Source organism: Ruditapes philippinarum, unplaced genomic scaffold (assembly GCF_026571515.1).
Source record: "Ruditapes philippinarum isolate M1 unplaced genomic scaffold, ASM2657151v2 ctg6425_1_1_1_1, whole genome shotgun sequence".
In the NCBI taxonomy this organism is placed as follows: domain Eukaryota; kingdom Metazoa; phylum Mollusca; class Bivalvia; order Venerida; family Veneridae; genus Ruditapes; species Ruditapes philippinarum.
The window spans coordinates 599-28,430 of record NW_026866954.1 but is presented as its reverse complement, the minus strand read 5'-3'; the positions used below and the strand labels follow the sequence as shown (position 1 = coordinate 28,430).

The window sequence follows — 27,832 nt, the reverse complement described above, 5'->3', positions numbered from 1 at the left end:
CCCCCATTTTCTTTTTCTTGAACACTTTTTAATAGTGACAGTTGCAAACTCCTCGTGCCCGAAACATAAACTATCTTTCATTTTATGTTTGCAAATAATGTAACTAACTGCAGCAAAAAAGAATTTGGTATAAGAATTATGAAAAGAAGTGTGTCAATGTTACTTTCAGAAAGCTTTGCAGATCTGTAGAATATATAAATCTATCTGCAGCTTCAGTGAATTAGTCAAAATTAACCCTAAAACTTCACAATGAAATATTTAGCCCATGGAAGATACCATATAAAATATCTAGAAAATTAATCAATAAATCATCACTTGAAATGCAGTAACAGGTTTACTCCAAAAAGCTCACTGAGGTAATGAAAAGATGTTTTTGAAGTCGTATTTATTCAAATGATGAAACAAAAGAATGATTCAGACAGAAGTAACTATAATTATGGTTCATTGAAAATTGCAGGAAACACTTCAAAATATTCTACCATTATATTTCACTTAACACTCAAACTTTATAAACCTAACAACACAATTATCATTCCAGCTGAGATCATGTGACCTACGCTTTACAGGTATTCATTCACCTTTAAAACAAAAATAGTTTCGCCATTAATTCACTTAGATAAATCATACTTATTTCATCTTGGTTAAAATTCCTACACTTTCTAGACATATAACAAACAGACAAGATTTCCTGCAGAGAATTGCACTCAATGTGATGATGTTAGATAACTTGTCAGTCTGAATAATGACGTCTGTTTCATTCAAAACATCACCTTCTGTCGTCTGCTAAACACAGATCTCCACTGCTTCCTGTTTCAGTTAATTATCTGGCACTAAATTTGCCAAATTAACCATAAAATCAAAGTGATCAGTGATCAGACAGTGTCCTAATCTGTTGTTTTATTTCTTAACTTCATGTACAAAATATTCATGGCTTTTTATTTACATGCAAGTTCATGAACCACTAAAAACTAATGTAATAGACCTCTTATTTAAAATCTTCGAAAAATTTTCCACATCTTCTTGCTTCCCTTCATTTCCTACTATACAGGCTACAATATTCCAACTTTTCATCATTTCTCATATGTTGGAGGAATAAAACCTCCCAATATTTCCTCCATATACCCTCTAACTGTCCGGAAGCTCAATAGGTAGAGCATTCCACTGTAAATCGGGACACCTGGGTTCGATTACCAGACAAGGGCAAAGGTCACTTTCATTGTGACTGATCATGAAATCCTTGCACTGCACTTCTGCTCTGGCATGTACAGAAGTTTCAGTTCCTTGCGAAAGTGAAGGCAATAAGTACTGGTAAACTGCTTGACAGCTGGGTTGGCTTACATAGTACAGATTTGATGCCCCTAATTACTAGAATATATCATTTTAAGTAAATTTTTACAAAGGTCAATACAGTATAAAACAAAAGCATAACATAACAAAAATTACACAGCCCATTTTCTTACTACAGTCTGACCAGACCATAATTATACTGTTGGCTTAAAATAAGATATTTTCACATGGCCAAAATATTGCAAAATTAACATTTCTAGCTTATGGCGTGTCTAAACAATGCATCAATTTATAACTGTCATGTTTTTTTCTATTTATTTAAATATATAAGTAAATATTAATTTTCACAAAAAGTCTTCAATTTGTGAAATTGTAACATAACACAAGTACGTCTATCTAATCCAATTCTTGTAAACATTTTCATTTAAACTGACATACTTCTTTGGCATAAAGGTGGAAATCATGTTGTATAAACCTAAGAATTATCAATTCATTGGCATATTTTCTGTAGATTTTTCTAGAACTTTTGCATTAAGATCGGCAAATTTTCTGTATTTTTTCCTGGAACTTTTGCAACATTTAGTATGTTTGTACAGGTGTCCTAATACATCAACAGGTGCAAAATTAAATATAATGAATGAAATATACTAAATCATCCAGAGACAATTTACTTCCCCCCTCCCCACCCCTTACCTGTAATTAAAACTGCCTTTTTTCAATTCTGATATGATGCCAAAGTTAAAAATTTGAAGAAATTCCTATCTATATTCTATAGACTGTGCTACTGATGAATTTCAAATTGGCAAACATAGATGATGCTCAATTAAATCTTGACATTCATGGAGTTCTTTTTTCCTTTTTTCCATCAAATTTAAGAAGCAGGTAAATTCAATACTTAATTTCTTTTTCTTCAATTCAAAATATTTACCAGTTATTGTTTTTTGTTTGTGTTTTGTGTTCATTTGTTTTGTTGCCTTTTTTTAGTGGGGTGGGGTTACATCATACAAACACAGTATAGGTCATATAGCAATATTCAAGCTTTACTGGTGGAGGAAAACCTTAGGTGCCTTTCTGACCATTATTTCAGACAAACAACGGGGCACTTGAGTAGAACCATAGACGTTCTGTAAAGTACTAGTAGCTGGACAGTTTCCTCACATGAAAGAATCCAAAGTCCCTGACAGGATTTGAACCCACAGCAATGATGGGCAAGTGGTTTGAAGTCAATGACCTTAACAGCCATAGATGCCCCTTTTCAATAGTTTTGCGGAATTATAACCCTGAAATACAAGTTATAAACAATTTACTGGTTAACTAATGAATGTTTAGTGCAACAATTTCCTGTTGTTTTTTTTCCAGTACTTCAATAGCTGCATGTACTGACCTGTTTTCTGGTTATATGATTAGCATTCTAACCTTTTCTCATAGAGTTAAGTGACCATCAAAATTCTCAAAATTAATGGCATTGAAGAATGAATTGCAACAGATATAATAATTATTATGAACCAATGTGTCAAGTGAACAAACATGCCCAAAAGAATACTGAACAGCCTACTTAAGGTAGCTCGCTACTTTCCGACCGAAATATGACAACATCTCAGATCTTGATGATTTTTGGTATGCAAACATATAAATATGTAAGCTTTACTTACGCAGCATTATTTTATAAATAAACAGCGTTACTATGACGTCAAAGCGCCCTCTATCGGTGGCGGGGAAATTGCGCCTTTTTTATCAATAAACCGGTCTGTTATTATCAATTTTCATCCGATTTCCTTCATTTTTAATTTTATAATGTTCAGTAAATGTATGTCTTTGTAAACGATGTCTTTCTTGAACATTTGCTTAATACTCTGCGATTCTACGTTATTTTCCCTCACGTTCTGACGTCCATATTTGATGCAAATATCGCGGTGATATCGCAATAAAGATTGTGAAATAATAAAAAATCAACACGGTGAATTTTGCTTTTTGATTTTTTTAACACGTAGTGAAGTCATAAAAGAAAATATTTATGCAATAAAAATATAGGGTCAACGCGTAAAATATTTTGCTATTACTATTTGAATATATAAAATAAAGGGTGAATAAAACGAAATGATTTTTGGTGACGTCAAATATTTTTCTCAAAGGAAATTTTCACGACTTTTTTTCGATAAATAACATACTGACAGGAATAAAAAATGTGTGAAAACCATCAAACAACAATAGTTTGTAGACATGTTCCGTAAAAAAATGTTCTTTTAAAAGTCGCTGTCAGATGCCTGCATTTTCGATGAATATCTTCAATTATATACATGTACAACAATCTGCAAAAGTTGGTTATCAATCGCTGAAAACTGCAACAAATGGATATAAATACCTCGAGGACTGAAAGACAATTCAGAATATTGAAAGATATAATTAAAAGGCCACTAAGTGGAAATTATAAAAACATAAAATTTTGCAAAGAATGTCAGAAAAAAAAGAATGAAAAGGCTGGAAAAGTCGCAATGTCATCATGTTGTTATGACTGTATCTCGGTACAACATAAACTTCCATGTTATCATATGTAACAATTTTGAATTGTATATGTCAGTTAGTAGGAACAGAGACATACGATAACATCTTTGTCTGTTAGGTAGGAATGAATCAAATTTACGTTTCAAAAATATATGATCAACTGGAAGTAGCAACGATTTGTACGTAAGCCATGATTCACTGGGTAGTCTTATTTATATTATAAAATCTAGCAGACATTTAATTCAAAAATTTTCTACAGATATAACAATTTATTTATTAACAGCCATCAGTCATTCTATTTTCTCTCGCAGCTAAATACCTGCACTAAGCGTGAGACTCAGATTTAAAAGAGGAATCACGCTCTCATGCTATGGCTTAAATTTCTCACGTATTTTCACATAATTACAGATTCATTCTTATTTATTTTAAACTAGCTGACTCGCGGTATGCGTTTACTAGCGCATCTTTGAGGCGACCTGAAGCCGCGATCATTTCTCGATTAAAGGCGAAAGTTCCGTTGATTTATTTTGTATGTTCAGAAGCGGAGAATTTTGCATATTAAATACAGATTCCCTTGTATTTTGAAGACCATGTAGGATCCTCAATTTGTGAGAATATGGTTGTGGGAGAAGCTCGTTTTTTTTATGTCTGCAAATAATGCAGTGCTATGTAGAGCCTATGAAAATAATGAACTATGCATTTTTATGTTTTATATCTTCTTATTTTCTTTAATACTTGGGTTTAACAGTTATTTCAACAGTATTTCAATTAAAGCGGAGGGAAATTTAACGAAACCAGTGTTTCTCACAGTATCACCTTCTCTTTGGAAATGAATGACAGCAGTCCGAGGTGGACCTTAAAACATTTCATTACACAGTAAACAATTCTAAAGGATAATCTATTAGTACAATACGCAATCGTGTCTCGAATCCATGCACTTCCGAATTAAGCGTAAGACCACTTTACAAGTGGCAACAGAAGAATATTCAAAGTAAAAAAACCTGATTATTATCTCCGTTTAATAAGGGAGAAGTCCACTTTATTTGTTTACATCATAAACAACGTGTTGTTGGTGTGTGTTTTGAGTTTTTTTTGTTTTTTTTTTTTTTTTCTTGTTTTTTTATTTTTTGTTTTAAAGCAAAACTGTATTGTATTTAAAAAATGAACAAGATCAACGTCAACATAATACATTATTCGTATTCAGTGGTAACAAAAGTTGCACAAGTTATTTTTAATAATTATATGTTGTATTTAATTAAAAATATACTGTATACCTTTACAGAGAAATGCCCGTTTGTTGCTAGAGTGGTTGCTCTAAGAGGTAAAATGCAGTGGAACTCTTTAGAAATAAATAATACTTTGAGGGCCGCTATGTTACTGTACAGTAATGAAAAAAACGGTAATGAATCCGAGTTGAGTAATGGTTATATTGGGTTGTTTCACATTCGAGTCTGCAGTTACGAATATGCTTATATATTTTTTTATTCAGTATGATTTTGCTTTCCAAAATAGTTTTATAGTTTGTCGTCACATAAGTTGCTCATTTTCTAATTATCATGACATTTTAATTAGATTATAATTAATATAATCTATGTATTTGCACAGACTTAAAAATGGTAATGCAAAATAATAAAATAAAATAAATTTTTTGTTTCTTGTACAGTTTGTTTTTTAAATATTCTTAAAGGGACTCCACTGAGGCTGAAAAGCGAAACACATAACATTTGAATTTCTTTACATAAAATTGAGCTGGGCACTTTAAAAGGAAATACTATGCGAAGATAGTTTAAGAAATATACTTTCGAAATAAATTTGAAAATGTATTTTTTATGCTTTCTTAAGCCCGATTTGGGCGAAAAGCGTTTTCAAACGCTTTTCATTTTGAATAATTATTTTTTTCTGGAAAAAACGATAGTGCGCTCGAATTGATCTGATATTTTGGCACAAAGATTTTCGTAGGTTTAAACCTTTTTACATCAAATTTGGGATAACACTTTATCTGCGAAAAAATTATTTTCAGTTTTCATCATTATGTCTTCAAATAATAACCTCAGTGCCTCCTTTAACATATTTTGTAATTAATTCTGAATTTTATTTATCACTTATTTCGGTCACATTTGTATGAAATCTTATTTGAATTGTTATTTTTACGATGTGGTGTTTTTGACACCGTGGGCTCTTCTGCCTTTTATGTGAAATAAATTTTATTTCTACGGCTGGTATTTCAAGCATTAAGCGACCTAATATTCTTGACTTGATTCAAATACAGCAATATGTGAAGTCTTATTTTGCGCTAAAACTAAGTCTAATTCTTCATTAATAATATTTAACATTACAATATCCATTATTAAATCTAGAGATTAAAAGATGTATGGACTGTGTTCCTGCATAATTAGATAAAGTATTTAAAAAGGGATTGTCGGATTAATTTTAAACATTTTTAAATTGCTAACATTGTAGATATGTGCTCATCTAGCGCATATTAATTTTGCTTTCAATGGAGGAAAATAAATCAACAATTTAAAATTATATATACTATTTCATAATGTCCCTGTGTTTTTTGTTTTTACTTTACTATTCGTATTGTGTTTGGACTGTTAATTTGGTTTATTCTGTCGAACTCAACAACTCTATTAACGTCACTAAAATCAATAACGTTTATCACCTTATTTATGCTAATCTTAGATCTCTCTTTCGTGAGTTTAGTGTGGGGTTAATATTTACTAAGTTTGGCGGTTGTGTAGTAATAGGTGTGCAGTGGTGGAAGTATTCTTAAGCGTTGTCTGATGCCCTATATATATTTTATTGGCATAAATATTTCCTTCACTATCTTCACTACCTCGCTTGGATAATTGTATAGCAAATTAATTCCCGTGTTGAATTTTTTTTATTTACACTAATCTTCTTTAATTGCGTATTTTTAATCGCTCGATATTTGCATAATTTATGGACGGTCTTCGAACGTAGTGAGAAAAATGACGTAAATCGGCGATATTAATTGTAAAAGTGGTTTATAAGAATACATCATTACTCAAAGGAACTACATTACTAACATTATGATAATAATATGTTAAGGAAATCGGTTATGAAAATTTTGAATATAAACAGATTCTCGTTTATTGATAAAAAGACGCTCAATTTCACCGCATCTCCGATAGAATGGGCGCTTTGACGTCAGTGAGTTAACGCTGTTATTATTAAAATTAATTTACTGCAGAAGTAAGTCTCATCATATTTTTTATGTGTTTGCATACAAATTCATCAAGATCTGCAGATGTTGTTTCTATATTTCTGGTTTCGGAAGTAGCGATTGCTACCTTATAGTCAGTTCCTACTCTTTATCAGTATTATCTCTCAGTTTTGTCTACATTATCATTAAAGTATATTAATTAAATGCGTTGAATTTTTTTGATTTGATTTACCTTTATGTTAATTTCTATGAAACAAATCTTAGCCTTAATTTTTTCATAAGTATTATTTGATTGATGTGCACAGTTAATTATTAACATACGTCCTTTCAACTTATATTCTATAGATTTGAATGGCTCTTTCCCCTCTATGAATTTGTCTCAAATGTTCTCCAAGATTTGGTTATTTTATCAATTTTAAAAAAGGGATTCCAACTAAGTAAATCCACTGCTAACTATTTCTTGTGAAGGCCAGTAAATAAGTTATAATTTTCCATTATCATTTCTTCTGTGTTGGTTTACTTTCTATATTTTATCTACTATCTCTAGTTATTAAGATGCTCTTTAATTACAGTTTTGAGAAATGGGTGCTAAAATTTAGCTTTTTTTTTCATGACAACAGTCAATTCGCTAGCAATCTATATTGCTGGTGACTTTTTTGGACAGAAAAGTAATTAAATCAGATGTCTGTGTTTTTGATCTGTTTTTCTTTAAAGGATTCATGCTCATTTTAGAGTCATATTCCCAAACTCAACTGTCCTCTAAATGAGTAGTTTTTGCATTCTGTGTGTATAATGTTAATTATTTATTTGCCAGTTTCAGATATTAATTTCCACCTTATTTCCAATGTCTACTGTATAAAATCTTTATTGTTTTCAAAACCAGGAATTTATAGCTAATGACTCTCTATATGAAGCTCCAAGTAAATTTTTTTATCTTTGTATATCCCAATAACCTATTTTTATACAGTGATTTAGTTTTATTGATTATTTATGATCATATTATATCATAAATACATCCCATCAGTTTAACAATCACTGATTGGATTAGATGCTGGATATTATTCTGTATATATTTCTGTTTTATATTAAGTCTGCAAGGTGCTCTGCTTGATATTTATACATACTAGATAAACTTGAAACAAAAAATTTAATATAACAACCATTCTATTCTCTTAGAATATCATTCATTTCATCCCTTTAGAGTTATAGATCATACTTATTACAACTTTTTTTTCTAACTTTAGTTTTCGTAATTATTGTCTTAAGTCTTTTATTCATTTCTGAATAAATTCATTTGAAATCCTTTTTTATCAACATTCTTTTTTTAGTCTTTGCTTCTACTTTTTGTCCCTAATTACTGAAAGGCTAAATTTTAATATTTCTGACTTTCTTTGTTCCATAAACTGTTCATCACCTCCTCATCCACCCCTAACACCCCCCCCCCCCAAGTCATCAAATTTCTGCTTATTTTTGTTTGGGGGGCCCCAATGGTTCTTGTGGGTTTTAAATAACATTCCCCACTTCAACCACTCAATCGAACAATATCTCATTTGTGATTAATATTAAGTTTGTCTTCATCTCTAAGAAAATTTATGGACAATAGTAAAGGAACACGGTTTAAGCCAGTATTAAAAGGTGGATCTCAAGAAACAAACGTTTTGTACGTATTCTTGGTAGTATTCCTTGAATAGATGCAGGATATGTGAGGGTTACTTATGTTCTTGTTCTCTCAAATGAAATATAATTAATTAGAAATTTCTTCACTACTGATTAAGTTTGTAGAAATCAAGTAATTTTTATTTTTGAATATACTTGCTCTTGTGTTTGGTTGGTTTTTTTTGTTTGTTTCAGTTTAAATTTTTAAAGGTCTTATGTCAAGGCATTGATCCTAAAGGCGTAAAAGCAAATTGTTTTTCATTTTGAATATTTTGATACAACTTGCAGGATTATAACAAGAGCTGTCCGTTAAGACCAAGCTTTTGCACCGCTCGATCTTTTTTATTGCTTGGCATATAATACAAAACTTTGATTCAGTTAAGTTGCAATGAATTTACAACTACAATCTTTGACAGAAATTACCTCTATCCTGGAGACATTGATTTGGGAATATGATTGTAAAAGTATTCCATACTCAAATTTATCTCAAACAGTTCAGTTCTAAAAAGTTTGGTACTAAGGTAATGCTAAAAACTTAACACAGATTTTCTAAGTCTCGATATATAAAGGCCTTAATATTTATAATAAATCCTTGATCAGATATTTACTCTTTCTTGCGTACTCAGTATGGTGGGTAATGATGTGCATAGCTATTAATAAGTGTTTCTCAAAGCAATTATATCTCAAGGGTTAAATAGGCTTAATAAGTGGATTTTATCCCATATTTCAATGTATTTTCTAATTTCTCAAAAGGGGCATATTTTTTCTGTTCAAAAAACCTTGACAGAGTTATGTCCTCTTGTCTGTTGATGGAAGGTCTTGATGGTAAAAAGTATGGTCTCAGTTTTCAAAGCAATTACTCCAATGGTTTTTGAAATAAAGTGAGGTGGTACAAAAAACTTAACCAAGATTCTAAGTCGATAAAAGGCCTTAATTTTTAAAACAAATCCTTGACAGAGTTACCTTCTCTTGCGTACAGATGGGGGGTAATTGATGTGAAATAGCATTAAAAGTTTCAAAGCAATATCTCAAGGGTTAATGGCAATAAGTGGATTTTACCCATATTCAATGTATTTTCTAAGTCAAAAAGGGGCATTTAACTTTCTGTCAAAAACCTTTGACAGAGTTATGTCCTTTCTTGTTTGTTTGATGATTAGGGTCGTGATGGTAAACAAGTAGTTATTGGTCAGTGTTTCAAAGCAATACTTCCAATGGTTTTGAAAATAAAGTGATGTGTTGGTACAAAAAAACTTAACCAAGCTCAATACACTTTCTAAGTCAAAAAATTTAAGGGCCATAATTCTGTCAAAAAACCTTGACAGAGTTATGTACTCTTGTCTGTAGATGGAGGTTTATGATGTTTGTGAACATAGTTTTGGTAAGTTCAAAGCCATACTTGTAATACTTTCTGAAATAAAGTGGTTTTCTGGGTGGTACGAAAAAACTTAACCAGATTGGTGTGACGCCAACGCTAACTGCCGACGCCGGGGGCGAGTAGTTTGATAGCTCCCCTTTTCATAGAAAAGTCGAGCTAAAAATAAATGTGACTTGTCAATGTGACAGAGTACATGCTGTCGAAGATTTTTTACTCATAGTTAGAGCTTATTATTAAACGTAGAATCTAGGCTAGTGCCTGTCCGATTTCTATAAGTTTTTAGGTCGCTTTTAGAGAATCATCTGTTATCATTTGTACATTAACCAGTTCTTGGTTTTTTTTTGTGTCATGTCACACTGTACTAGCTCTGGCTGTAAGAACGGTAGTTCAGAAGTTATCAGCTCTTGGCAAAAGGTGAAGGCAACTGTTATACTTGTTTAAAATGTCATTGACTCAGTGAAACCTGCCCAGCAATTTAATTGCAGTGTGACTGACACTGTTGCTCAGTATAGTCATGTTTGGCTTTGATTGAAAAATATTCAACACCACCACTATTGTTTCAGCTACCTAGTGACCAGTGGATTTCATTTTGTATGGCAAGAAAAATTCGACTGTCCAGCTCTCTTTCATTTTTTTGAATACCAATTTCATTTTATTCACTTTTTAGGGATAATTCTTATTTCGTAATGTTTATAGTTTTCATTTGGAACAGTTATAATTAGAGCCATGTCAGACTCATTCTCTTTTTGGGAACTATATACAAACACATATTTCCTTATCATACAAGTATTTTGGAAAGCAACCTTTTCACAATTTTCATACAAATTTATATTTATTTGGTAATTTCTTTTAGGATTCTCAAGATTAAAAATTTTGGTTAGCCAACTCTTAATCCGAGCCTGGTCATGACTGTCCATATATGAACGTGTTGGTAACATCTTAAGAATCTTAATGGTTAATTTTAGGGACCGCTTTATTATGTGGCACTAATCAGGAATCATTAAAAAATATTGACATATAGTAGATGATGTATACCTTAAAGTAGCACCTGGTATGCATAATTTTAAACAAAGTTTACCGTACGGAAATCAAGTTATGGCCACTTTTCTGAACTCAAGCTAAGATGTTATGAGGGCTCTTTTTTTAGAAAGTAGGAACCTTTAAATAATTCTGCAATAACATTCTAATGAAATATGATTTCCCATTAACTTTTTTGGTAAGAAACAAATTTAGTACCATTCAGCTAACAATCCAAATAAGCAAAATTATGGTTTCTACTTAAAATTTAATAAAATCTGTATAAAAATGTTACCCTACCCCACCCATTTTTACCACGTGTCTGACCATTTTTCTACTTAGGGAGCCTAATTTTTTAAAAAATTCTTTCAAAATTTACCCAAATGAGTGCCTGTTTTCAAAGTTTCCCTCAATTTTTAAGAATTAGTATATTGGTTGATCTTGTAAAATTCATGAAATACTTTTACCGTCTAGTTTTGATTATATTACACTTTGAAAATATCAGGTACCATATTTATTACTAGATTTAGCATAATTTAGCCAATAAATACCTATATAAATTAAAAAATCAAAATTAAACACTTTTTTCTTTCCAAATGGGACATGAGAGATACATAAATAATGTTAAAAGAAACAAGAGGGCCATGATGGCCCTGAGGTCGCTCACCTGTATATAGGCCCCCCACCCCCGGGCCAATTTTTACCCAAGGGCTTTTATTTGTTTATTTGAACAGACTTGGTAGACACCCATAAGAAGATGTTTCATGCTAAACATCTAAGTTCTAGCTCATTGGCTCTTTTAAAAGAAGATTTTTAAAGTTTTTACTATACACATGTAGTTAAAAACAATGACACCCCGGGGCAGGGCCAGTTTTTTTGACTCCCGGCGCGTTTATTTTAACAAACTTTGTAGATATTTACTTAAAGATGTTTCATGCTTAATATCTAAACTCTAGCTATTTGGGTTTTTCCAAAGAAGATTTTTAAGTTTTTTGCTATACACATATAAGGAAAATCAATGACCCCCCCGGGCGGGGCCAGTTTTTGACCCCAGGGCTTTTATTTGAACATACTTGGTAGACACCCATTAGAACATGTTTCATGCTAAATATTCTTAGCTCTAGCTCTTTGAGTTCTTTTAAAAGAAGATTTTTAAGTTTTTACTATATGCATTATAGGGAAAATCAATGACCCCCTGGGGCAGGGCCAATTTTTGACCCCAGGGCTTTTTATTTGAACAAACTTGGTAGACACTCATTAGAAGATGTTTCATGCCAAATATCTTAGCTCTAGCTCTTTTGGGTTCTTTAAAAGAAGATTTTTTTAAGTTTTACTATATGCATATAAGGGAAAATCTATTGACCCCCTGTGGGCGGGGTCAATTTTGACCCCAGGGCTTTTATATTTGAACAAACTTGGTAGACATTCACTAGAAGATATTTTCATGCCAAATATTCTAAGCTCTAGCTCTTATGGTTCTTTAAAAGAAGATTTTTTAAGTTTTTACTATATGCCATATAGGGAAAATCAATGACCCCTTGGGGCGGGGCCAATTTTGACCCCAGGGCTTTAATTTGAACAAACTTGGTAGACACTCACTAGAAGATGTTTCATGCTTAATATCTTAGCTCTAGCTCTTTGGGTTCTTTAAAAGAAGATTTTTTAAGTTTTTACTATATGCATATAGGGAAAATCAATGACCCCCTGGGGCGGGCCAATTTTGACCCCAGGGCTTTTATTTGAACAAACTTTGTAGACATTTCACTAGAAGATGTTTCATGCCAAATATCTAAGCTCTAGCTCTTACGGTTCTTTAAAAGAAGATTTTTTTTAAGTTTTTACTATATGCATATAGGGAAAATCAATGACCCCCCGGGGTGGGCCAATTTTGACCCCAGGGCTTTTATTTGAACAAACTTGGTAGACACTCACTAGAAGATGTTTCATGCCCAATATCTTAGCTCTAGCTCTTTGGGTTCTTTAAAAGAAGATTTTTTTAAATAATGTTTTTACTATATGCATATAGAGAAAAATCAATGCCCCCCTGGGGCGGGGGCCAATTTTTGACCCCAGGGCTTTTATTTGAACAAACTTGGTAGACACTCACTAGAAGATGTTTCATGCCAAATATCTAAGCTCTAGCTCTAATGGTTTTTTAAAAGAAGATATTTAAAGTTTTTTCTTTTGGTTGCCATGGCAACCAGAGTTCTGCATGGAATTAAATTCTTTGAACAATTTTTAAAGGTGACCACCAAAGGAACATTCCTGTGAAGTTTGGATGAAATTGGCTCAGTGGTTTATGAGGAGATGTCATTTAAAGCAAAAGTTTACGGACGGATGGACGACGGACGGACGGACAGACGCCGGACGAAATACGATAACAAAAGCTCACCCTGTCACTTTGTGACAGGTGAGCTAAAAAAGAAAGAAAAAAAAAGTTGACCCTTCTGGGGATTGAACCCATGGCCCTCATTTTCTATGTAGTTAACAGTAGTTCTAGCCTATTTGAATACTCTTCAAAGCGGAGGTAATGCATTAGGGTGCTAATACCTTAAGGTATAGATGCATTAACATAAAATCCAGCCTTACCTCATCATTATTAGAACCCTTGAAGTTGAACAGGGATTTTACTCTTTTAGGGGGCTGCCCGGGCTCCCCCATACTCAGTAAGCCCGGTGGTTTAGGTGGAAGATCCGGTTTCGCTATGGGCGGAGTAGCGCACTTGGGCGGAGTAGAGGACGGTCCAATTACAGAAGCGGTGGCTGTGGCAGTGGCAGTGATTCTTGTAGGGAAGATATTAGCTATCGGTTCATAGTGGTTCTCTATAGCAGTTGGTGGCTCATCAAAAGCTCTTCCTGTAAGAATATAATATAAAAATTTAATATCAAACATTTGCTTTTAAATGTTCTATTTTCTTTCACGTATTAACAATATATCACACTATAGCTCATAGCACATCCTCAAAGTGACCCCCTTTTAGATACTGGTCCAAGACCACCATGATAAAAAATATTACAGAAAAATGACAATTTTCTTAATTTCCTAAGTTTATAAATGGATAAAAATAACATTTTCTAATTTCAAAACAGCATTCATGAAGACCTTTTTCCCAATTCTTTAAATATCATTTACCTACCACTTTCGAAATGAATTTTAAAAACAGACGACTTTTCCAAATTTGTAAATATTTTACCTTTTCCTAAATGCAAACATATAAAAATTAAGCCTTTTTTTAATTTTTGTATAAAACAATAAAATTACCATTTCCTAAATTCAAAGACAACCTATCAACAAATCCTTTAAATGCTTTCATAATGACTTAATACAACATTAAATTTTACACTTTAGAAATATTCTAAACTAGTAAAATATATATCCAAGGTGTCACAAATAAACATATGAGAACTATACAATACTATTTTTGATGATGAAAAGGGGGGCGAAAATATGTTTATCAACAATATGTTGCAAAATTTTTCACTATTGTATTTATGTGTATACAATCACCGTCCATACTGTAGAGGTGGTGTTCGATATAGGTGCTTAAGTACTTTGTCTACAATAAAATTGTATTTTATGCTTTTGATGATGATTGACACTTTATTGTTCACACAACATTTTGATCTCTACACAGGCTGGGAGGTTTCATTACTAGTAATTATACTATTTTAGTGTCGGCAGAATTGTTATATTTATATCTGGAAATAATAAAACCATGTTTTCCTTTTTGATTTGGACATTCAATATTTCCTTTTAAGAAATATTTATGAATGAGATCACGCTTGGAGATGTCATGTGAGAGACCATTAACTTTGGCTAAATCGCATGCAAATTGTGCTTGGTTCACTTCCTTGGCTTTAACGCCGATTTGTTTGTGTCAATTTCTAATAAAACAAAGGAGTTTTAGTAATTGCATAGAAAGCCTGAAGCAACTGTAGAGTAAGTATACTTAAACATACTTATATATTACTAGGGTGTGATGAGATGTCGCTGGACACCAGTAAGCTTACCAATATTTAATACCTATGAAGCAGGCTCATTATCAACTACATTATGATGAATCATGCAGTAAAAACACCTGTCAAGTTCTATCGAAACGCGACGCTGTCAGTTTTTTCGAAGGATTTTTGTTGAGGTAGGAGAGTGTTGTGCTTTGGATTCCGTGGTTTTGTTTCTCTAGCGTATTTTATTTTTAGATAAATGTGTTGCAACCGTGTAGCAGTATATATACTGGGACAATGCATAAATTATTTTTAAAATGTAACAGAGATGCTCATAGAAATGCTTTATAATGTTATTATATTAGGTTGGTTTGCAGCTTATTGTCTTCCAAGCATCTGCCAGCATAATACTTTAGTAATAATACTGAGTGTCCAAGCTTGCATAAAATTAGGGCCAACTTGCCACATGCTCAAAGCAGTACACAAGTAATATGGTTTCACTGTTTATCCTTGAAAAAATTTATATGACAGTTCTAAAAATTTACATTTATAAATTCATTTTTGCAGGAAATGGATTTAGTATTTTCAACAAAGTCTACATAAACTGGCAAATCTGATAACCAATCAGAACATCTCTCACACATAGAACGGGGCATAATTATATTGTCCAGAATCTGTAAAAGATTAGCTGGCCTACTGGTTTACCTTTCCAGATAATCACTTATCACTTATCTATACTGATAATAATCTACTAGATCTACTAGCAAATCACTCATAATGTATACGGCCTCAGGTGAACTTTTTCCTGCCTCTAGATCTGCCATTTCTTATATACATTGTATCAGACTGGCTTTTTCCTTGCTGGAAATTTCATCTGGCATAGAGGGTCACCAGATGAGTCGCATGCTGTACAATGGCACGCTTAGGATGACGTTATTTTACTGTTATGAATGAAGTTGTAATTTCATACGCTGTTGTAAGAAAATAGTTACGGGTGTAATGACAAAAATGTCCATGGAAAATTTTATGAAGGTAAAAAGTTTAACTTTTTAATGATTAATATAATGGAATATGGTAGAATATGCAAGAAGAAATATATCTGACATTATATTTATAGTCAGTAATTATAAACTTGTGTGACAATTGCTCATGCAATACTTTTGCAGCATTGTAAATCATTGGTGTATACTTTTAGGTCAGTTGAGTTCATTCACTGTATGTTAGAAACAATTTCACAGCGCTGTAGAGCTTGCTGAGCTTTATTTTCGGTTGGGTTAATTGCTGTTAATGTTCCATAAATACTATGCATAATTAATATGCATATCTTGGGGGCAAAAATTATAACTTCACATAAAACTCCAGAGAAAATCTACAGAATGTTGCTATATCAATCAAACTTAGTGTACAACTGTAGAAAAAGTGAAGAGAATATAATTTACAAATGGCTTCTTTTGTTTTAAGAACATACACATACATAGGTAGATATATACATATCATGACCTTGATAGACTTGTAGTAAGGATAAGTTGTCTTAAGGTACCAATTGTACATAGACCATACACTACATACATTCATCTAAAAGGCTGATTAGAAAACCATTTGACCATAAAATCACTGCAATCCCTCATTTCGAACCATAATTCCATAATTTCTGCAGGAAAAGGGGTACATACTATCATGAAGGTTACCTTGACCTTATTTCAATACCACATTTATAAAGCAAAGAGCTTTGCCGTGTAAGTGCCAGAGAATTGTTATTTTTAACCACCTGATACTGCTGATTTGCCTACTTCCTGCCATGTTCTGAAGGTAATCAGTGGTGGAAATCTAAATGGAATTAAAGATAACGTTGGTTCCATTGAAACATGTGTCTTATTTAGCCAATCTTCAATCTCCTATAAAGCATGAATCAACCATTTAATAGGCCAAGAAAAATATATGAAAGAATTATGGTGCAAACAATTCCTTCCACCTACAATAATGTCCTCATCCCTTTTGCTCCCCCCCCCCCCCCCCATCCCCAACCAAATATACCCTAAGGGCAAAAAACCCTGCTTTTCTCTCTTATTTCACAGGCGTTGGCTATATTTTCTTTAAAAGTATTAAAATACTTACTGCCATAGACATACAGTAAATAGTTGTAACATTAGGTTACAGGATGGAAATTCAAATTTTACCAAACTTAGGGTCAGCCAAATATCAGGAAAGGATCGAAAATTACTTTGATGTAGTCACAAAAAATGTGAGAATTTCTAATCCATCTAATAGTCCTTTTACAATTTTTTCTTCCAAAATTTCTTGAACAGTGATGTTGAAGATACATTATTTCTATTTATAAAGGTTTCCTAATTCCCAAAACACTTATATACTTTACAATGTGAACTGATTGGTATATAACATAATGTGGTAATTTTTTTTTTGTATTGTTTTGTATTTCATAAATGTAGAATGTAATAGGTATGTACATTTTATATCTGTTTTGTCTGTATGTATGTTTCTGGCAAGTTAGGTTCAACCTTTTACAAACCTGCATCAAACCTGATAGAGTGGGATAAAATGATCTTATGATCTTATATTATACTGCAACCAACTCACAGGTCTCGTCAAATTGATTTTTGTGTCCAGACAATTAAAGTAATAAATGTGACAATCTTCTTTTGTTGTTGTTTTTGTTGTTGTTTTTTTTTCGGTTGGGTTTTATGTCACACAGTATAGGTAATATGGCGACTTTCCAGCATAATTGGTGGAGGAACACCTCAAGTGCTCTTTAGAAAATTATTTCAGGCAAAAATGAGCACCTGAGTAGAACCACTAACTTTTGGTAAGCTAGTTGGATAGCTTTCTCACATGAAAGAATTTGAAAACGCTGGCGCAGATCAAACCTACAGTGGTGAGTTTGAAGTCAACGATCTTAACAACTTGGCAACATTTTAGCGCCCTCAACTGGCTTCTTTATAACTGTATAAACAAATGTAACAATCATCTTAAAATGAAATTATGCCTGTAAATAATTTGTCATTCCTATCACTTTCTCTGCTACTTCAGGCATTAAGTGCTTAATCATGTACAATACATTCCCCCTAAAGACATGTTTATCTTATAGGCTGAAAGGCATGTAAACAAATCATACATACCTAGATCAGAAAATGAGCTCGCCCTAGAATTACTCTGAGAATCACTTCTAAAATCAGACTTAGAATTTGTCCGTGAATCTTCGCAAAGGCTCGACTCACTCAAATATTCCGCCCCAGAGTCAGTTTTATAATACTCAAGAGCTGACAGTCGCTCTAGGCTACCCTGCCTTGACCCCCGGAGCGAACCCTGGGGCTCGGACTTTGGAGTGCTGGCAGCTAGTTCCTTCTGACGCACCTCTAATACTGAGATAAAATCATTTATCTCATTTACAATGTCAACAAACTCGTCAGAAAACTCTGTACTCGGATGATTTTTAAGGTTTTGTTTTCTGTAGTTTTCCATTATTTAGTTTTAACACTCCGAATAAAACCTATAAAACTCTTACACAGGTATGTCTCTCCAAAGAAAATTAAAGACCTGCACAATTTCAAAAATTAATTCCTTCCCTTAAACGTCAGTACAAGTTTATAGTCAGTGATTTATGTAATAACAAAGCATGGCAGACTTCTGTTACATTTCATTGACTTCTAATTTACAAAATGGCATCTTTCACTGCAAAAATAAAAACCACACCAGATAATTTCCAATTCTCAAAGTCTGAAATTCGCATTACAAGCATGTTCTGAGAGTTGAAACATCTGCTTCAATATAACCCCTGAATAATTATCCACATAATTCAGTTGTTACAGTATCAATTCCATCTCTTTTTTTTTTCCAAACAACCCTTCAAGCTATAATTAAATACTATATTTGAACTTGAGACTCTTTGTCTTAATAAATTTTAGTTAAACAAGAAACTCTCCCACTAATAGGCACATTTAGCTGATTTTACACATTTTATTTTTGTAAAAACTATGTTAGAATCAAACTATAAATTATAACAATGCTTCACATTCTTCCTAACCATCCAATATTACACACTATAAGATGTATGTAATAAAATATTAGAAAATATTTTTTATCTTTTATTACGGAATTAATTTCCAATAAAAAAAAAACCCAATCAAATGGCACTATAATACATACATGCAGAGTATTAAAATACTTTTTTTTTCTTTGCCATTCAATAACTGTATATACATGTACATATCAATGAAACAGCAAAAAATATTAATTTTTGCCTAACTGCTGAAATTCCATTTGAATAATCTCTACTTGATCTCTCCTTCCGACCACTTCACATGAAGCACTTTTATGTAATTTGTATGTTTTAACATATAAACAAGATATCTATATATTTATCCAGTCATCAAAGAAATTCTAAATCCAGCAACTAATGCACACAACGGGTCAACAACTTGCTTAAAAAGACATGCCACTGAGACTGCTCTAAAAATAGTAACGGAAAATCTAAGACTGGTTCACAAATTTTTTTTTATTGTTTCATTCACTAGTCTAAACACTTCAATTTTTAAATATTTCACTTCAAAAAATACCATTCCACCTCCAGCAAACACTACACCTACACAATATTTCTCAGAAAGAAAAAAAATCCATATTTCTTTAAATCTTTTTTTCTATCACTCTATTAAAACTCAAAAATCAGAGAGATAGCACTGTTTAAAAGAGGTGTACATATTCCTCCCAGTAACAGGTTAATATTGGAACTGGCTGGCAGCTTATCAGAACATACGATAAGAGAGAAAACTGCTAATCTCTACAATCAGCAAGCCAGAGAGTATTTATATATATTTCTGAGGTAATGGCTAATATATACGCCAGCTGGAGGCCATAATTACTGGAGAATCAGGGAGATTCGAGCCAGCAGCATTTTATTAAGCAAAAATCAATACACACACAGATTTCTTACTTAAAACATTAAAAGGAACCTTAGCATGACACTATTGTATCGAGGACCAAGATGAAAAGAATGTACGTAAGTCACTTAATATAGCAACAGGTTTTAACCATGCTACTAGTGCAGACCAAAATAAGCTGTCTGATCATAATCTGCACTGTTCACTAATGAGTCAGTTTTTTAAAACTAAAAATGATAAATGGCTTGCCCATTTGCAGTCTCAAAAGAATTAGAACAAAATTAATGTCTCAAAACAAAAATACATATCAAACAAGCGAAGAATGCTTGATTCATTAGGGTGATAATTGTGCAATTATTATCTCATCGAAATATCGCTTTTCTATAGGATTTTTTACAACTGTTGCCAATAAATATATAAATGTAAACATTTCCTTGTATTCCAAAGTCATTGAGCAGAAGCATACTGTTATCTTTATACTGTCTGAAAGAACCACAAGATATTTGCTTCACTAAGCTTTAAAAATGCTCAGCTATTCATACATGTATCTTAGAATAATCAAGCTAATAATACTGACTTTAAACTAAGCCTACATAACACTAATGGAATCAATTCTAACATGACTTCATTTAGTACAATGACAAGAACCAATTATTTTCATTTATGCCCAGCAGCTTCTGACCATAAATATAAGTTGTATATGTATCAACACTGTCAAGGTCAAACAGTGACTTTCTAGCTTTAATGGTGAAGAAAGACACAAGGTATCCCTCTTTTCATAAGCATACTTTAGAGTAGAACCATGAACATTGCCAAAGGTAAGCAATTTGCAAGTAATATAACTACTTCACATAAATAAATCAAAAGTCCCTGGCAAGATTCAAACCCACAACTGTAAGCAAATGATTTTAAATCAATAACTTTATCTCCTGAATCACAGAGGCCCCCAGATTTTATTTCTAAAATCTATTCATCATTAACTGTTTAAAATCAAAACTTTTGTACAAGATCACATAATCAACATTCCTGGGAAAACTGACCAATCAAAATCTTCAAATTTCTATGAACACTTCTAATAAAGATGAAAAATCATGGGATATTCATCTGGCAATCTGGCACAAAAGATGTTTATTTCCATATATTATCTGCAGTTGACATTCTGGTGCTAAATAACTGTATGGTGACTGACCTGTTTAATGACAACAATGATTTCCTCAAAAAAGTTGGGAAAAATCATACATCATTTTTTTAAGAAAAAAAAAAACAATTGAAGTTGTGCTAAAACATACAATTATAATAGGAAACACAAAATTTCCTTGTCTGACTTAAGGTTTTACAAAACAAAAACTTTTTAAACAATTTTCATCATAAATATAAAGGCTTATCTATTGTCAATTATCCTCAAACGTTGAGCGAAAAGGTATATAATGTATTTGCTATAATATTCTGGTGCAATTTCTTTTATTAATTTGCAGTTTGATTTACTAAATGTGTTATTGTCCATCTAATACCCAATTTAAATGTTTGTTTATGTTGAAATTCAGTGTAAGAACATTTAGAACTTAAATTGTAAGCAGGATTTAAATTGTGACAATAGGAGCATATTCTAGTTTAGCTCGTGTAATGGTAGTAGTTATTGTAATATAATACATGGCTACAACAGAACCCTGCCGTGTTTCACAGGTGACCCTGGTTTCTTTGCAAAACTTGTCTAGTGCATTGAAACATGGTGCCTAAGCTTTTCAGGTCTCATCCGAAAGTGACTGGTGACTGTGGTGCAGCAGGGTTCAAATCTGATACATCTGGACTACTAGTCCACCACAAAACAATGATTGAAAATCACATGTACCACCTGTCCAACAGCAAAAAGCTAGTACAATTCAACATCTAACTACTTACACTATTCCAATAAAACAATTTAAAATGTCACAAAATATTCTGTGACTTTGTGTAAGAAATTTTAAAAATGGCAGCAAATACAGAACCTATTGCAAATAACACTGACAATTTTATTATGGTATAAATGAACCCCACTTGTGATTGTTTTATTCTAAGCATTAAACTATTTTCTAATTCATATCTTAGCATCTCATTTACCTTATAAACTTTTTTATATGAAAAGAAACTAATGAGAAAGACTATAAAGAAATTATGTAGAACAAGATTTAACAATCAGTCAAATCTTTATTTTACTAAATACATGTACTTTGAATTTAACAAAATGTATAGATGCCTAGACTACTAGATATTACAATGTGTGAGTTCAGTATACATGTAATCACTTATGACAGGAACATCACTACTGTGACATGTATGGTCTAATAACAGATATTACTATAAGCCTATTTATAATTAGAATAACCGTCCAGTTAGCTCAATAGGTAGAGCGTTGGACTGTAAATCAGGCGACCCGATTTCGATTCAGGGACAGTACAGGTCATTTTCGCAATTGATTGATCATGAAGTCTTTTCTACTATCAGTTGCTCTGTACCTCTGCTCTGGCATATCCAGAAGTTCCAGTACCTTGAAAGCAACTACTTACTAGTATGGTAAACTGCTTGACACCACCCCAGGAATAATGCCGTGGCTGAACTGTACTCTAGTAAATTCATTGTGGCTTACACTGACTGTCATAGTATCAAATTACGAGTGTATTAATTACAATTGTTTATTTCACAGTGAAACATCAATTACAACAACCAATGTCAGACAGGACACTTAAGACTATGTAAGAACCCATATGATGTAATTGGAGCAAACCTCTTAATGTATTAATAACATTTATGTATTAGAACATAATTCTTGACATGGTTTCTATTACTTATAATTCAAGATTACATTTTTCATTCCTTTCCCTTTATTTCTTTGGTTCTCAATCATATAAAAGTCAGAAAATGTCTTGTCTGCAAAATAATTTTATTAGATCAAAGGCCATTCAGTTAGGCCCAGACAGATTATCATAGGCCCTTACGATTTTTGGAATTTTGCACGTCTGAATTGGATTTTACAGACCTTGGGAATCGACTGAGTGCCTCATTTTGCACACTGGATGTCTATTTATCTTTGAAAAATTTGCACTTATATTGGTAGACTTTCTGTACAGAGTTGTCTTTTGCATACTCGTCCTGTCACAGTATACAAGCTGTAACCTTAAGGTTAGCTCATTAGTTAAGCGTATTGGACTGTGTATCAGGAGACTTGGGTAGGATTCCTGGACGATGCAGGTCACTTTCATTGTGATTGATAATGAAACTTTTACTACAGTCACTGACTGGCATTATATCTCAAAGTGTGTATTTGTAATATGTTTGACAGTCTGCTCATGAACGAATTGGTGACTGAAATATGCTCAGCCAGAGCAACAGATAAGGTGCATTTCTGCGTATTTATGCAATTAATTTTATAAAATATACGTAATTGATTTTTTTAAAAAGGGTATCAAAACCCATTTAAATAAATAAAATACGCAACTGTCTTCAAAAGCCACGAGTATTGTCATTTTCATCACCACAAAATTAACTTGTCATACGCTGGAAGTTTTGGACAAATTATATAAATAGATAAGCATCCTATCGGAATATCACCAAATCAAATGCTAACTTATTGACAGTCTCTGGTCTTTGAAGGTCCCCAGTTTCCAAAGACCGGCGAAGCCATATCAATAAAGCAAGAGACCGTCAATCAGGTTGACGGTCTTTACAGACTGGCAGAGACTGTTGATCAGGTGGACAGTCTTTACAGACTGGCAGAGACTGTTGTTTTTGCGGGGACCATCAATTAGAAGGTCCCAGCTGTATGAATAGATGCTTTGCAATATGGCATCGTACATAGGGACGAAAGAAAAAAAATGAATACCCAATTGACTTTAAAATCATAGGGTATGGAATACCTAATTAAATGGAGCTAATACCCAATTCCAAAGAAAATTATTGAGAAATACCGAATTCACATTCAAAGCTTATCTGTTGCTCTGTGCTCTGGTGAATCAAAGAGGCTTACTGCCGGGGTCCGGATGGTAAACAGCAACAACACTACCAGTTTAACTTCCTCAAAAGCTGCAAATTAGGTAATCTGAAGTTCTACTTTGGCTATTCATATGAAAATAAGTTAACTTATGAATGTTATCTCACCTTTTTGTCTATTTCATTTGAATTAAGAATCAAAACCTGAGAAAATTAAAAAATATTTGAAAAAATAATTTTTTGTCTGGAACCGGAAGCATGAATCATAGCGGTGTTTACGTACGAATTAAAATTACGTGATTGTGACAATCATATTTTTAAATTTAAGATGACTGACTCTGTTAGTTGCATCTTCTGCAAAATAGCAAACGGGAATGATGAAGAGACAGAGCTCCTGCATAAGGTTGTTTATTTTGTCATTGTTTCAAAGTGATAAAATCGGTTCGTTAACAAGATTTATTGCGTAGGTATAGCATTTAGGTTGAAAGCCACTATTTCACATATACGCCCATTTAATTTAGTACATGTCTCTCAATGCCTATTTTAAGCTTACAAATACGATTTTTTGATAAAAAGAAAGCAAATGCGATTCAGAAAGCTTAAAGTGAAATTATATATAACTATACTTATGTTCTGTTTGACAAAAAAGTAAATTTTCACGGCTTTAAATTTTGCATTTTTGTATGTTATTATGATAATGTTTTTAACATTTATTTAGCTTATCTTTGCAGGATGATACGCTAGCCGTTTTTAGAGACATTAGACCTGCAACTCCTCATCATTTCCTTGTAGCGACTACTGAGCATATTCCTGACGCAAAATATCTCAAGTTCGAACACCTTGGTCTAGGTACGGATATACACTGTATATAGATCTATCTGTCTCAGGTAGCGTTTTTAAAAATAAACAACAGACTACTATAGTAACTTTTTCGTCTAACATGAAGACAGATCTAAGATATTTTTTATCCTGAAATTGCTTTTTGTGAACTTGCATAAAATGGATACTTCGCTTGATAGTGATATTATATAACCTATTTCTCATTACTTGCAATTTCTTAATGCTTGTTTTCAAACTTATCACAATTTAATGTAAAAATTATAGGATTATAATTTTATTCGATTAAATACATCTCAATATATGTTTTGAAATGTCAAATTTGTACCTAAACAAAACAGCAAAATAATTAATACACACATCAAATTTCATATTACATGTACAATTTCCTATAAAATTAAAATGATTTTATGTGTTATTAAAAAAGCTAGGTGTTTATATCATTGGATCATAAAAAAATATGTGTTTATATCATTGGATCATTTTGAACAAAGTCATTTGGGTTGATATCAAAGCCGTAAGTGTCCCAACGATTTACTTGTACATGTACATGTATATCCAGATGTTTATACATGTTTTTTACAGTCCAAAGAATGGTAGAGGTCGGGAAAGATGTTGTTCAGAAACAAGGGGGAGACATAAATGACTTAAGGTAATATGGTTGCATAGCAACGATAGAACTGTTGCATGGCAACGATGAAAATGTAGTTAAGTCGTAGTGCAATTCTTGTATGATACTCATGTGACATTTGTGGCACGGATTAATCACACTTTGCACATGTGAAACTAGATGAACTCTACCCCTTACTTACATCTAATGATTCACGCGTTGACAATATCAGTATCGAAAGTAACTAGGGTCTATTTAAGCCAATTGGCCATTTCTTTGCCTTTAATTGTGGAAGAAGACTCCATTTGTCCCTCTGTACATGTACATTATTAAAGATACGAACGTTTCATGCAACATCCTCTGTAACTATGCAGTTATAAAGCTTTAAAAGTTAAGATTTCATGGAAATGTATAGATGTGTTTAATACAGTAATATATACTCATAAGCAATGTAAGTAATTATACAGTATTGGCATATTGCTTTCAGAATGGGGTTTCATTGGCCGCCGTTTCATGCCATATCTCATTTGCATCTGCACGTGATTTCGTCAACCAATCAAATGGGATTTATTGCAAAGGGTATTTTTATGGAACGCGCGTTTTGGTTTGCAAAGGTAAGTGATTACAATACAAATTTTATATGTTTGACATCTATAATTTGATGTACTGTGACGACAGGTCTGGCATATTAATTGTTGAAACATTATTCGGATATCATACTAAAATTTTGAAAAGTTGAAATTAAAATCCAAACTGAACTTACATGCATCTCTCTAGTATGCGTGTTTTATTGGATTTGACATTGCATTATATTATAAGTAATAGAAAGAGCACCGAAACACGAGGCTATCTGATTTGTACGAGGGGGCGTAGCCCCCGAGTATAAATCAGTTTGCCGAGTGTTTTGGTGTTCTTTCTCTTTTGTATCATAGTCAAACATAACAGCACCTTCCCTGTTGTCATAATATGAAACCCCAGAAAAAATTAACCAATGAACGAGCATTTAAATATAATAGTTCTGCCCCTTTCCCTTTCTCTGCCGTCATAATATGTAAACCCCGGCAAAAATGAACCAATCCACGGGCATTATCTGGAGTGCGGGTAACTGATACCCGCACTCCAGTTACCGCACTGTGCATGTATATGTATACGATTTAACACTGACACTTTTTCAACAGAAAGGTACCCAAACTATGATACAACATGTAATACTATATGCGAATAAGGCTTTATGAATTCTTTTACCTCATCATTCACCGACCTAAATAATTGTTGTCCGATTGGCCAAATCTAAGTTATAGTTGGAGCTGAATTTATACAAATCGAAAATTGCTCAAAAGATGCTATCGCGGCGATGCTGAGGAATATAATGAAGTATTTGATCTGAAAGGGTTCTGTACTTTATTATTATAATGTATTTGTCATAACATTGAACGGAATACTGCTTTGGAAATATAAGTGTAAAGCTGATTGCCCATTTAATGAAGTAAATGTCTAATTTGACGTCATACAATGATGCTAGTGTCCGTCTTGTTTATTTTAGGTTGAGTGGTTGATAGACAGGCTGACCAAGAAGGAGGAGAAAATCCAGTCTACTAGCAATGAAACTTGACCAATGTTTTAGCAGGATTTTTATTACATAATGACAATTTATAATGTATAGAGGTACTGAAGACAGTTGTACTTGGATAATAAATATATATATTTATAAAAAAAATAATTACGATAATAAGAAAATGTTATTTAAAAAAATTACCCTCGTTTTCACGTTCCTTGTTTCTTTTTCAATCTGTGACAGCCACAAAACACACAATTATAAGCATTGGAAATACACGAGTGTATTCTTTAAGAATGCGGCGCCTGTTCGTTTCTTAGCCTCAGTATAAACAAATACTTGTATTCTTGATGAATTCAGAACCCATTGGTTCGGACGATGTTATCAATATAAGTCAATAAATCTAATCGAGCCTGCATCCTTTTCAGTTTTGTCCCGTTTTCCTCTATTTTATTTTAATTACACCGTTCTTGGTTATAAAGTTTACAACAGCAGGTGTCAAGTGGCGTGAGACAATCATCTATAAAATGTTGCCCAGTACTTCACTTCAGTGTTGTTATATTTTTTTCTGGTCCCTCGGGATCATTGATCGCAGCACATATTCACCGTAGGGAACGTGTTACAGTATCGCGTTTTTCGGTTACAGTATAGAATTTTAAAGATGGAGGAATATTTATGGAAAGAGAGGTAGGTGATTTTTATTCCGGTCCATACTTCAAGTAGTTTAGTTTCTGCTTTGTTTGTTAGGAACAGAATCCGGTATGTAGTCATATATATCTTCAGACCCTGCACCGCAGATTTATCGATATATTGTCTCATAAATTTGCATATTTGTAAGTTTGAAAATTTCAATCGAGAGACCAACGCATTTTTCTGCAATTTCGGCATTATTTATGTATGCCTGGAAAAAGTAAATCTACAAAACGTTAGTCCTTTATGTTAAGAAACGTTTATAAAAGTAAATGACTTGTTGAACCGATTTTGCTGTTGGTAAAATGCGTTTGAAG

At 32.7% G+C, this 27,832-nt stretch overlaps 2 protein-coding genes across 8 annotated transcripts in view; one reads left to right on the top strand and one right to left on the bottom strand.

The window, feature by feature from the left end:
- LOC132734323 (rho guanine nucleotide exchange factor 7-like) overlaps positions 1 to 24,106 on the bottom strand; it is a 62,306-nt gene extending 38,200 nt beyond the window's left edge. Inside the window, exons 1-2 of one of the 7 annotated variants that reach the window (XM_060721057.1) lie at positions 23,992 to 24,106; positions 13,617 to 13,882 (exon numbers count right to left, since the gene is read on the bottom strand). In XM_060721057.1, coding sequence (XP_060577040.1) covers positions 13,617 to 13,688 — 72 coding nt within the window. In that variant the 5' untranslated portion in view covers positions 13,689 to 13,882; positions 23,992 to 24,106. Of the gene's footprint in view, positions 1 to 13,616; positions 13,883 to 18,102; positions 18,958 to 23,991 lie in introns of those variants that run through there. The other 6 variants (XM_060721056.1, XM_060721052.1, XM_060721051.1 and 3 more) reach the window with 6 other exon arrangements.
- LOC132734324 (adenosine 5'-monophosphoramidase HINT3-like) lies at positions 24,069 to 27,241 on the top strand. The gene is made up of 5 exons (XM_060721058.1): positions 24,069 to 24,226; positions 24,555 to 24,672; positions 25,246 to 25,312; positions 25,758 to 25,884; positions 26,814 to 27,241. Exons 1-5 carry the CDS (start codon positions 24,152 to 24,154, stop codon positions 26,880 to 26,882), a joined length of 456 nt encoding a protein of 151 aa, XP_060577041.1. The 5' UTR covers positions 24,069 to 24,151; the 3' UTR covers positions 26,883 to 27,241.
- Positions 27,242 to 27,832: the final 591 nt, after the last annotated feature.

Coding starts and splice junctions, on each gene's coding strand:
- LOC132734324 (XM_060721058.1), top strand. CDS start 24,152: ATGACTGACTCTGTTAGTTGCATCTTCTGCAAAATAGCAAACGGGAAT. Junction 24,673..25,245: donor GTTCGAACACCTTGGTCTAG/GTACGGATATAC, acceptor TGTTTTTTACAG/TCCAAAGAATGGTAGAGGTC. Junction 25,885..26,813: donor GCGCGTTTTGGTTTGCAAAG/GTAAGTGATTAC, acceptor TGTTTATTTTAG/GTTGAGTGGTTGATAGACAG.